Source organism: Primulina eburnea, chromosome 4, assembly GCF_022965805.1.
Source record: "Primulina eburnea isolate SZY01 chromosome 4, ASM2296580v1, whole genome shotgun sequence".
NCBI lineage: Eukaryota > Viridiplantae > Streptophyta > Magnoliopsida > Lamiales > Gesneriaceae > Primulina > Primulina eburnea.
The window spans coordinates 26,028,372-26,040,482 of record NC_133104.1 but is presented as its reverse complement, the minus strand read 5'-3'; the positions used below and the strand labels follow the sequence as shown (position 1 = coordinate 26,040,482).

Sequence of the window (12,111 nt, the reverse complement as noted above, 5' to 3'; positions counted from 1 at the left end):
GAGGATGGACCACATGCACGTTTTCCTCGAGGAAAACGAAAGCCAAAGATTCCTCGACAAAGTTAAAAGGAATAGGTGAGCATCCCACCAAGAAAAGAAGGACCACCATGTGAAAAATCATGTGAGTGGAATTCAAGGACCACCAAGAATTAGTGGAAAAGGACAAAGGACATTGGATTTTTTATCTTTAAAGATAAGGGAAATATAATAAAAAGACGAGAAACTGGACCCAAATAAATCTATAAATAAGACCAAATGGGAACCAGTAACTCACACCAAACTTAAACCAAAACTAGAAACAAAATGTATTTTTCATACCTCAGAGTTTCTAGGAAAAGGATTAAGGCAACAAGAAAAGAGCTGAAGAATTTCAAAAGAAGCTCGAAGAAACAGGAAAAGAAATACAAGCTGATCTGATCCAGGTGCATATAAACTATTTATGCCGACAGATAAAATTGCAAGAAATGACTGTTTCTAGATTAATAATCTAGAAGAAGACAAATCAAGAAAGATGGAGGGGCCATCTTAAAAGGACCACTCAACCACTACATGGTCCATATGCAAGCTGTAAAGGCTTATCAAGATTTGAAGTCCGAATTTCAAATCCGAAGAAGCCTTCTATAAATAAGGAAGTAGAAGGAAGATGAAGGCATCGAACAACCTCTTCATTTTTCTTCAAATCATTTGTAATATTTTTCCTTTCAAGTTTATGTGTGTAGTAAGTTCAGCTACTATTAGTAGCTAAACAAGTTTCTCCTCCTCTACAGGAAGTTTCAATGTAATAATAAATATGTGTATTTGAATAAAGAGATCTTTGCTCTTAGCCCCTCTCATGTATTATTTTCAAAATTTTATTTTTTATTATACACTCTAAGATAGGAAACGAATTAGAGTTGTGCTAAGTGTTACTGAAGGAATCTACCTTTTTAATCATCGGTTGCGATCGTGTGGTTGGACTGTGAGGAGCAGTTCGTAAAAAACGGTAAATATAACCTGGTGGTACTCTGATCAAAAAGGTAAAAGATTTAATTTAATTACGGAAGCATGATGGGTCATTAGGGAGTTAAACTATATTTAAAAAAGATTACTTTTATTTTAAAAGAAGAGGTCAAAAATTTAAAAACCAAATGTCAGAAGGTTATAAACTTAAATGGCCCGTTTGTTTAACACTCGTACCAAACACACTTTGTATTAACTGCGGAGAGGTCTGCCACTGATCAAGAAGAGGCGGAAAATAGTTGAAGAAGCGCAAATCTAAGAGCAATTTTCTGCGAATTAGATCATTAAATACTTCACAAATTTAAGAAACGAGATCAGATTGAAGTTCCCCAGTCGCGGAAATGGCTTACAGGCGGAGGCAACCCAGCCACAATTACGATTCTCCTCCAATAACTCCGGCGCCGGAAGACGGCGGTTCGGCTCTCGCAGCCAAAGCGATGAGGGCGTCTTCAGAGTACAGGGATTCCTCGTTCTCCTCCGCCTATGAACAGTCTGCTCTCACTTCTCCCCTTGATTCCGTTCCGTCTCGTCCTACCCCTCTTCCGTCTTTTAAGGTTTCATTTTTTTCCTTTTTATTTGTTTACTTTTTTCTATTAAGTTTTGGGATTTTTGAAAATTTGAAGATATAGTCTGTAATTTTTAACTGAATTTGTTGTTATACTGGCAAATGTAATTCCGGGTAGTTTAGATTTTCTCTAAAGTTTGGTTTGTTTATTTTTCTTCATCTTTTTCATTTCTTAGTGGTTTTGCTCTTCCGCATGGTCCCAAATAGAGCTACTCCTTAAATTGGAGTTTACGTTTGAGAAGTACGGAACATTCATATTGTATCTGGTTGGGTTTAGCCAAGAATTTGCTAGAGCACTGAGTGATTTTGAGTGATTCGTGTTTTGTTGATGGCATTGATAGATGGGTTCTTGAAAGATCAATTTTTTAGTGGGTTGGTGTTATTTATGCTCTCATGAAGATGTGTTTAATTCATAGACGTGGTTATTATAATTATGGGTAATGGTTTGTTGGAGAACTGATCAAGTAGGATGAAGCTTATATATGAGATGGTATGGAGTCCGGCTTCAGTGTCGTGGTAGGGAGAAGGGAAGTAAAAGAACAGTGCTTGTCACCTCATATGGGAGATTTGTGCTTCACTGAGAAATTGATGCGCCAATTGTGCGGGAGCACATTGTGCTAATTTCAAGATGTAAAGGCTTTGTTACTTGTGTATGAGCTAACTGACTTATACTCTTTTGTTGCATAACTATAACCGTCAGGCCTCAATTCTACTAATCTGTTTATGTTTGAAGTTTAATTGTGTCAACTTTATACAACCGGGTTTTGTTTTTTAGAGCAATGGGAGCATGGGATCTTGGAGTTTGGCAAGTCTCTTGAGATGAGCTCATCGAGCCTTCTTTGTGCCAAATTTGGTACTCTTAATTATAGTTAGACAAATTGCATGAGTTGTAATGAGAAAGGCAGAGGGAATTTTGGATTCTAGAACGATCAATTAATACTCTTGTTCCATCCATAACATAGTGGACTTTATTTATTTGATGCTTAATTGTTATTATAATTTCAAACATTTAACATGTAACCATTTTTGTTATACTGTAGGATACTGCATCATCATATGAGCCTAAGCCAAAGAACATGACTGAATCTAAGAAAGGATTCTGGGGAATGCTGACGAGGAAAGCTAAAGCTATTGTTGATGACAGTGATTCTGTTCAACCACATGAAATGACAAGAGGGACAAAACTTCAGACTTCAGACATTGCCAAAGGTGGTCAGGTGAGAAGTTCTTGAATGACATGACTTGCTGCAATTCCTGGTTGAAACAAAAAATGCCTGCTGTAGAACTCATTTCATTACAACTTTTTGTTTCAAAATTTTATTTGTTGATATTTGCCAAATTCACTCAATCCAAAATGGCAATCTCCTGACTTAGTTCTGTAAAGTTTATATTCTTAATATCGCTTTGTTAGTGTTTCACTGATGTTATAGCATCCTGTCAGTCATAAGATCTATTACATTAGTCTAGTTTTTTAACCAGTGGTAACCACAATGTTTTGTTACCATGGGAGCAGGAGCAATTTCATTTTTTTATTCTTCTTTCACATGCAGTCCTATGATACATACAACTCTTCAGAGAGCCATCGGAAGACTGATGGCCCTGCATTACAGAAGGGATTTGATGCGATAGCATCATCCCTTAATTTCATTGGTGGCACTATTGGTAATGCTCTTGAGGTAAACGTCTGTTTTATGGACTTTTGTTAGTGATTTGGGAAAAGAGGTGGGAAAAGTGATATAAATGTATCTTGATGAGATCTTCATACTCTGATAATTACAAATAACAAAGTCTTAAAGACACATTGCGCACTTAACCGCATGGTAATATTTGCTTTGGCTGGTGGTTCAGTCTCCCCTTTAATAACAATAACTACTGTTCAATTTTACACTCTCTCTTTTGTGTGTTGATAGATGATAGGTGATTCCTTTGACCATACTGGATAGAGGCAGAAAGTTCATCAGGCTGCCTAAAAACATTATTCAATATTGACCAGTTGCAAATTGCATTGCAGTCTATTTCATCACTGGCATGGCTTGTATTTTATTTTGGCATTTTCTTTCCCTAGTTGGGCTGTTGTAGTGTGATCTTAATAAGTTCCATACACAAATAATGCAGAAGCTCTCACTTGTTGTGTTGAGATAGATCTCATTTAACATGATTGATGAATAAAATGTATCAGCACTATGCATATGAGAGTCTATTTTCCAGGTACACGTGACGAAGGGTTTATTAAATGTGAATAAATTACATTATGGTCTGTCTGCTCAAGACTTCGGGTTTGGATATTTGATTAATGACATGTAGGGAGGAAATGTGATTTCCTGGAGATAAACTGGCACTTGTGCAATCAAATCTGACAAATTTTATAATGGAAAATTCTTGATTAAACAGACTCATGTACTGTTGGAGGTCATGTTAGTACAATGACAAGATGAAGTGATTAATTGTAAAATACTTGCAGTACGTGATTTTTGTTTTTGAAAATTATTATCAGACCTTTAAAAATGGTTCCATTCTTATCGGCAACCATATCCAAAGAATTTCAATCTCTGAAGCTTATCAATTAACATCCAAAATTCCTTAATATTCTCCTAAAACATTCCCCATGTGTAATGATAATCTTATTACTAGGAAGGTAAAAGAATAAAGTTTGATAAATTTTAATTCTCCCTTGGCCCTGTGCAGATTCAAAGCTTTTCTTATAATAAATCGCTGTCCTTGTCTCAATTTCTTTAATGATGTTGATAGTCTGCACTCTTTCCAGGAGGGGATTACAGCTGTGGAGAACCGAACAGCAGACATAATGCAGGAAACTCGCAGGATTCGACTAAGAAAAAAGAATGAAAGCTCAACATCACAGAATCAAGGATCAAGTGTTGGTACTTTGCGGCAGCAGCTCATGATGCCATCTCGTACGCAACCACAGACACATATGGACTTGGAAACTCAACTGAAGGCATCTCGCGACGTAAGGTGCCAATTGTGTAGTACTGATTGTAATCAAATCACTAGCTTGTACATACTGACCTTTTTATGCTCCTTTATTCCACTGTATTTAACAGTTCAAAACATGATGCTTTTCTATTGTGCCTTAAAGGAAGCTAACTCCAATGCATGGGAATATGATATGGGTTTCCCATGTTTAATCAAGAGCAATCTATGTTTATTGGTTATGAAGTTTTACTTGCGTAGATTTTAAAAAATAACAGATGTCTAATGATGTTAAATCATTTCGGGTCCCAAGAAGGATTACTTTATGTTAGGGACGTACTGCTTGGTTCTGATTGCATGGTCTGTTGGACAATCGTCAACTTCTTGTTACAACTTTATCGTTTTGGCTAAAAATGAGTGCACGTTGTTGGTAGGGAAATCACTATAATCATTATATTACATGCCAGGATTTAGTTTCGCTGTATTTAATGTTGAGACGTCTCTTTTGGGGTTGTATTTATGAAATAAAAGAGATTATCATCTACATCAGGTTGCAATGGCAATGGCTGCGAAAGCAAAACTTCTTTTGAGAGAGCTTAAGGCTGTCAAGGCTGACCTGGCATTTGCAAAGGAGAGATGTGCTCAGCTGGAAGAAGAAAATAGAATTCTTAGGGAAAGCAAAGAAAAAGGAGATAACCCAGAAGATGATGATTTGGTTAGTAATCTATCTTCTTGTACAAATAAAGAGAGCACCTATCATGGCCATATAAGAATCAATATAAAATCTAAAATTTGTGATCTGTCTTATTCATCTCTGTTTGCATGTTTCCAGGACTGCTGTTTACTCCGTAATGATGCAACTAAAGTTTGCATAGAAGACATTTATTTTCATTTTTGCAAAATTATAATTGTATTTGTGCACGCCCGCATATGTGTATATAATTAATATAACAATCAGTTCATTTCATACTACTTTTTTCACACGGTCTCCATTTTAAGTACACTTCTTTCCCTTATGCGATATGATTGATTGCCACTATTTTTCTGCAAGCCATGTATAATAATCTAATAGTCTTCTAATAATATTGTCTCATCAGATAAGGCTTCAGCTTGAGACTCTTCTAGCTGAGAAAGCAAGACTTGCACAAGAGAACTCAGTCTACACACGAGAAAACCGTTTCCTGAGGGAGATTGTCGAGTACCACCAGCTCACAATGCAGGATGTAGTGTACTTAGATGAAGGCAGTGAAGAGGTCACTGAAGTCTACCCCATCAAGATACCTTCACAATCATTTGATGCAACACCTCCTCCCACTCCAACCCCTCCGCAGGGAGCAATTCCGCTTATGTTTCAGATTTCGTCTTCTCTAGATCTCAAAGAAGCATCCCAAACTGTCATCCCAGTGAACCCTTATGTTCAAATGCCATCAGATTCAAGAAGACATTGAGTCGAGGCTCTGGTTTGATTTGCATCCCATTTGAACAGGTTTGAATTCTTATCGGTGTGACGTTCTTGATATATTCTGATAAGCATGTTTTTGTCGGATGTTGTAAATTGATGTATTAGTGATAATTTTCACATTAAATTTTTGCCGTTGTTAAATGATGAGTGTCTAAAAAGGGATAATTGATTTTGTCTTCACTTGGTAATAAAGCTCATCTTTTTTCTTGTTATAGGGTGTCACTGGAAGCTTATTTTGTACTAAGCTACGTATGTTTTACAAGGATCACATATTTATGCTTGTGTTTCTTCTCTGAAATATGCAATTTAATATCAACTAAAGACTATTCAAACATGCGTCTTAATTATCATGACATCTCGCTGTTCCCTGCGATTAACGACAAATATCCATCAACATAGCCTTCTGATGCCCCCAAGGGAACCCGGGCCCGGGTATAGACCCTGACCCGGGAGATTCTCGAACTCGGGCAAGATCAGAACGGGGAGAAGATACCGAAGTACAATTACCTAAAGTGAGTCGGTGTGAAAAAAGGATCCCGGATCTTCAGACGTCCGGCGAGTTGTGCACTCAATTGTCAGAAGAATTCTCAATGAACCACTTGGCGAGCCACCGTCCGGGGAGTAATCAGCCAATACCCGGGGTAAAAACTTCCCGGTCCGAGAAGTACCTCAGAGGCACCCAGGTGGGAAACACCCGAGAAAGAGACACATTCTCTCCCTGATCACCACATCTTCCGGATATCGCGGAGCTCATTCTCCCACGTTCCATGACCAGGTCAACTCTTAGTACGTGGCCCACTACTTTGCAACGTGGCCCATGACCCCGAATCATGTACCACCATCCGAACTTTGCGGGCAAGTTATCTACCAGCTTCATCTATAAATACCCTCAGTGGTATTTCAGGAAGGGGGTCTTTTTCTCTTTTTTTACTCACAAACACTCACGAACACTCTTATTTTCTCTCCCAGTTTTCCTTTGCGTGCATTACTGACTTGAGCGTCGGAGTGGATACGCCGGAATAACTTCCGGCGCCTCCCTAACGTTCTATGATTTCAGGATTACTACGCAAGTCATCCCGGTCGTTACCCTTCAGGTGACAAGGAACTCAACTGGCCCGGATTACTAGCAACTTACACTTAAAAATATTCAATCGCACGTACATCCACGCATCCGACTTGACAAATTGCACACCCGGCTACTACCCGATTTGCCCGGTTGACATCATTGGCGCCGTCTGTGGGAACTTTAGCTAAAGACGTAGATATGGTTACCACTCGTAAAAATACTGGGAACCACTCTGGTCCTCACAATCCTGAAGGAGGTCAAGAAAATCCATCGCCCAGTCACCTCCCAGAGGAGTTGACTCAGTTGATAGCTGCTGCGGTCCAAAAAGCCCTCGCCGAAAGGGCCCTGCCTGAACCCAGCCAGTCAAAAGAAAAGGAGGCAATGGGAGAATCTCCTCCCGAGAAAGAGAGAGACAGAGAAGAAAATTTCCAGGCGTTTTCCAAAGCTCCTACCTTTACTATGGCCCAGGAGCTAGAAGATTGAAGAAGAAAGTGAAAGAGTTGGAAGCCAAAGCCGGGTCATCTCATATTTCAACCCCGGCTGATTCCCGGGGATGCCCCTTCTCCCTGGAGATTGTAAGTGAGCCTCTCCCTGCTCATTTCAAAGCTACCAAAATACGGGAGTATGATGGAAACTCAGACCCTAATGAGCATCTCACCCGGTTTGAGAATATGACCATGTTACATTGCTATTCTGACAAAATCAAGTGCAAGGTATTCCTCACCACCCTGGTGGACTCTGCCCAAAGGTGGTTCGAGAAGTTGGAGCCCCAGAGCATACAATCCTTTGCAGGTTTCAGAGTCACCTTCTTGCACCACTTTAGCAGTAGCAAGAGGTACAAGAAGACTGCTTTCAGTCTGTTCGAGGTAAAGCAGTCAGGTGATGAGTCTCTGCGGGCGTACATTCGTCGGTTTTATAAAGCATCCCTGGAGGTGCCGGCTTGTGCTCCTGAGACCAAAACTACAGCGTTCACGCAGGGACTCAGAGAAGGAGATTTTTTCAGGTCCCTGGTGAAGAAGCAGCCCGGGAATTTTGAAGTTCTGCTGTCCCGAGCGGAAAAATACATAAACATGGAGGAAGCACAGCGGCAGAAAAGGGAGTCCACCCGCAGAGAAAGAAGTGACCGAGTTGGGAAAGTTGATGACAACGCCCGGGGAAATAATCTCGGGCGTTTCTCTCGATACACTCCCATGAAGCCGCACCGGGGTGAAGGAGTCCATCTTTGCGACGGTGATCAGGGACCCAAATTATACCGATCACCTCCAAGCCTGCCACACACTCCCAAGATGTGCTCCTATCATGGAGAAGGTGCTCATAGCACAAGTGAGTGCCGAAGACTGAAACGGGCCCCTTCCCAGTCGGGCCCTGGTGAGCAGGCACAGTTAACAAAGAAGCCCCGGGGACCCCCGTGGGTAAATAAAGATGCAGGGTACAGGCCGGGGGACAAGGGCCAGGTCAGACAAGAAAAGAAAGATAGCACCGGTCAAACATCTCGCGGTCGGGAAAACAAAGATGGAGGAGGATCGCCCACCCTTGGGGTGATTAAGATGATCTCTGGGGGATCAACGGATGGAGATTCCAACCGGGCCAGGAAAGCATATTCCCGACATGAGAGTTTTGGAGTGGAGGATGCAGCGAGGGATGAGGGGCCGGTAATCAGCTTTGGCCCTCGGGATCTTCAGGGAGTCAGCCTCCCACACAATGATGCCCTGGTCATCCAAGCGAAAGTGGCAAATTATGACATTCGCGGTGAACATTATTTTTCAGGAGGTCCTGGACCAGATGAATTTGGAGGACTACCAGTTGCGGCCAGTGGAAACGGCTTTATTCGGATTTGCTGGCCACACAGTTTACCCTCGGGGGGAAATCACCCTGCCCCTCACAATAGGAGCTGAGGAGCTCAGAAAGGCGGTAATGACGGTTTTCACTGTGGTAAATGCTCCTACCTCTTATAATATCATTTTGGGCAGGCCGGCTATGAACGCTTTCCGAGCTGTAGCCTCGGCTTACCATCAGAAGTTAAAGTTCCCGGTGGGGAACAGAGTTGGAGAGGTAAGGGGGGACCAGCCATCCTCCCGCAAGTGCTATGCAGAAACAGTCAGGGTTGAAAATAAAAGAGCCCGGCGAATTGGAGAGAGTAGGAGGCCAGGGAAAGAGGAGGTGCATTCTATCCAACAGGTGCACATGGTGGAAGGAGATGAGCAGGAGGAAGTAAGCATCCTGCCCGGGCAGCCCATGAAGACAACAAAAATAGACCGGGACCTTGAACCAGCCACCCGGGCCCAATTGTTACGATGCCTAGAGAAGAATGTGGACGTCTTCGCATGGTCTTCATCAGAGTTGGTAGGGATCTCCCCTCGCGTAGCAGAGCACAAGTTAAATATCATCCCGGGTTCTCGGGCAGTGAAGCAGAGGAAGAGACACTTTGGTCCCGAAAAGGATAAAGTGATTGCTGATCATGTGGGAGAACTATTGAAAGCCGGGCAGATCAGAGAAGTCCAATTTCCCACCTGGCTATCCAATGTAGTCTTGGTCCCCAAATCAGCCGGCAAATGGAGGATGTGTGTTGACTTTAGGGATCTAAATAAAGCCTGCCCAAAAGACTGCTACCCTCTACCCCGGATTGATCAGTTGGTGGACTCGACATCGGGGTATGAATTGCTGTGTTTCATGGATGCATACCAGGGGTACCATCAGATCCCCCTGGACCGGGAAGATCAGGAGAAGGTCAGCTTCATTACCTCGGGAGGAACCTTTTGCTATGTGGTCATGCCCTTTGGATTAAAAAATGCCGGGGCCACATACCAGAGATTGATGGACAGGATATTCACCAAGCAAGTCGGGCGGAATATCGAGGTTTACGTGGACGATATCTTGGTGAAATCCCGGGCGCACACTGAGTTCATCCCAGACCTCGAGGAGACCTTCTATACTCTTCGGGAGTATGGGGTAAGGTTAAACCCGGCCAAATGCACGTTTGGGGTTAAGAGTGGCAAGTTCCTCGGGTTCATGGTCACCGAGAGAGGAATTGAGGTCAATCCGGAAAAAGTCAGGTCTATAACTGAAATGACATCCCCAAAGTCGGTCAAGGATGTGCAGAGACTCACAGGGAGAATCGCCGCCCTATCACGTTTCATTTCCCGATCTGCACACCGGAGTTACCCTTTCTTCCAAGCTCTAAGGAAGGCCAAAGAGTTTGGCTGGGATGAAAAATGTGAGAAGGCTTTCGAAGAATTGAAAAATCATCTAGCCGGGCTCCCTGTCCTTGAGAAGCCCGGACCCGGGGAGAAGCTTTGGGTGTACCTTTCGGCCAGCGAGTATGCTGTCAGCTCTGTACTGATCCGAGAAGAAGGTACTGATCAAAGGCCGGTTTATTATGTGAGCCATGCACTCAAAGGGCCCGAGATCAGATATACCGAAGTGGAGAAGGTGGCCTTGGCCCTGGTGATTACAGCACGAAAACTTCGCCCGTACTTCTTATCCCATCCCATCACTGTGCTTACCAATACCCCTCTCGGGAGAATCATGACTCAGCCAGAGATCTCGGGAAAGCTGGTAAAGTGGACTGTGGAATTGGGAGAGTATGACATCGAGTACCAGCCCCGGAAGGCAATTAAGGCCCAGGCCTTGTCAGATTTTATCACTGAAATGATTTTCCCCGATACCGGTGGAATTTGGAGAATATTTGTAGACGGGGCTTCCGGCAAAGATGGCAGTGGGGTGGGAGTACTACTGATATCACCCACCGAGGAAAAAATACAGTTGGCAGTTAGGTTGGACTTCCGGGTCTCCAACAATGAAGCAGAGTACGAGGCTGTTATCATCGGGATAAAAGCGGCCCGGGATGCTGGAGCTACCCGGGTCATTTTTTATACAGATTCGCAGTTGGTAGCCCAACAAGTAAAAGGAGCGTACGAGGCCCGGGAGGAGAAGTTTGTGAAATATCTGACTATCATCAAAGAGTTATCAGCACATTTCATAGATTGGTGCATAGAGCAGATTCCCCGAGAAAAAAATACTGAAGCCGATGCCCTGGCAAAAATGGCAGCTTCACTTTCTGACTATCGGGAGCCGAGTATATTTTACCACACTAGCCTGGTATCCTCAGTGGATACCGGGCCTCCTCAAGCCCGGGAAGATAATTGGGCCACCCCTATCCTTGACTACATCTCCCGAACCTATCTCCCCGAGGATGTCAAGGAGGCCATTCGAATCAAAAAGAGAGCAGCTCGGTTTGTTGTGATCGATGACATCCTATACCGGCGATCTTTCCAGGGTCCCCTTCTCAAGTGCATCTCCGGGGATGAATCCATTTATGTTCTAAGGGAGATCCATGAGGGCTGCTGCGGAGATCATATCGGAGCAACCTCCCTGGCTAGAAAGGCTTTGCTTACTGGATTCTGGTGGCCTACCATGCATCAAGATGCTGCCCGGGTAGTCCGCTCTTGCGAGGGATGCCAAAGGCATAGCAACGTTAACCACCACCCAACTGCCCTGATGAAGCCTATCCAGGCATCTTGCCCTTTTGACCAGTGGGGCCTTGATATTGTGGGATCTTTCCCTGTAGCCCGAGCTCAGAAAAAATTCCTGCTCGTAGGGATTGACTACTTCTCTAAGTGGGTGGAAGCAGAGCCCTTGGCCAAGATTACCGAGGAGGAAGTTCTTAAATTTTTGTGGAAAAATATTGTCTGCAGGTTTCGGATCCCCCGGAAGCTTATATCTGACAATGGCCGGCAATTCCAGGGGAATAAAGTCAAAGCGTGGTGCGAGGAGATGAAGATTACTCAGGCTTTTACCTCAGTTGCCTACCCACAAGCCAATGGGCAAACTGAGGTAACCAACCGCACTATTGTCCAGGCACTCAGAGCCCGGTTATACGGAGTTGGAAAAGATTGGGTAGAAGAGTTGCCCAGTGTTCTTTGGGCATACCGTACTACACCTCGAACAGCTACCGGGGAAACACCATTCAGCTTGGTGTATGGCTCTGAAGCAGTGCTCCCAGCCGAGATCGGGCAAACTTCAGCCCGGGTGCACACATATCCGGAAGACAATGATAATGCCCGGGCCAGTGAACTCGATCTCATTGAA

At 43.3% G+C, this 12,111-nt stretch overlaps 2 protein-coding genes across 2 annotated transcripts; both read left to right on the top strand.

The window, feature by feature from the left end:
* Positions 1 to 1,184: 1,184 nt before the first annotated feature.
* Positions 1,185 to 6,244, top strand: LOC140830925 (uncharacterized). Its single transcript, XM_073194505.1, has 6 exons — positions 1,185 to 1,553; positions 2,605 to 2,781; positions 3,115 to 3,240; positions 4,329 to 4,532; positions 5,046 to 5,210; positions 5,593 to 6,244. Exons 1-6 carry the CDS (start codon positions 1,341 to 1,343, stop codon positions 5,941 to 5,943), a joined length of 1,236 nt encoding a protein of 411 aa, XP_073050606.1. The 5' UTR covers positions 1,185 to 1,340; the 3' UTR covers positions 5,944 to 6,244.
* A 1,450-nt stretch (positions 6,245 to 7,694) lies between these two features.
* LOC140830152 (uncharacterized) lies at positions 7,695 to 8,918 on the top strand. The gene has a single exon (XM_073193437.1). It carries the CDS (start codon positions 7,695 to 7,697, stop codon positions 8,916 to 8,918), a length of 1,224 nt encoding a protein of 407 aa, XP_073049538.1.
* Positions 8,919 to 12,111: the final 3,193 nt, after the last annotated feature.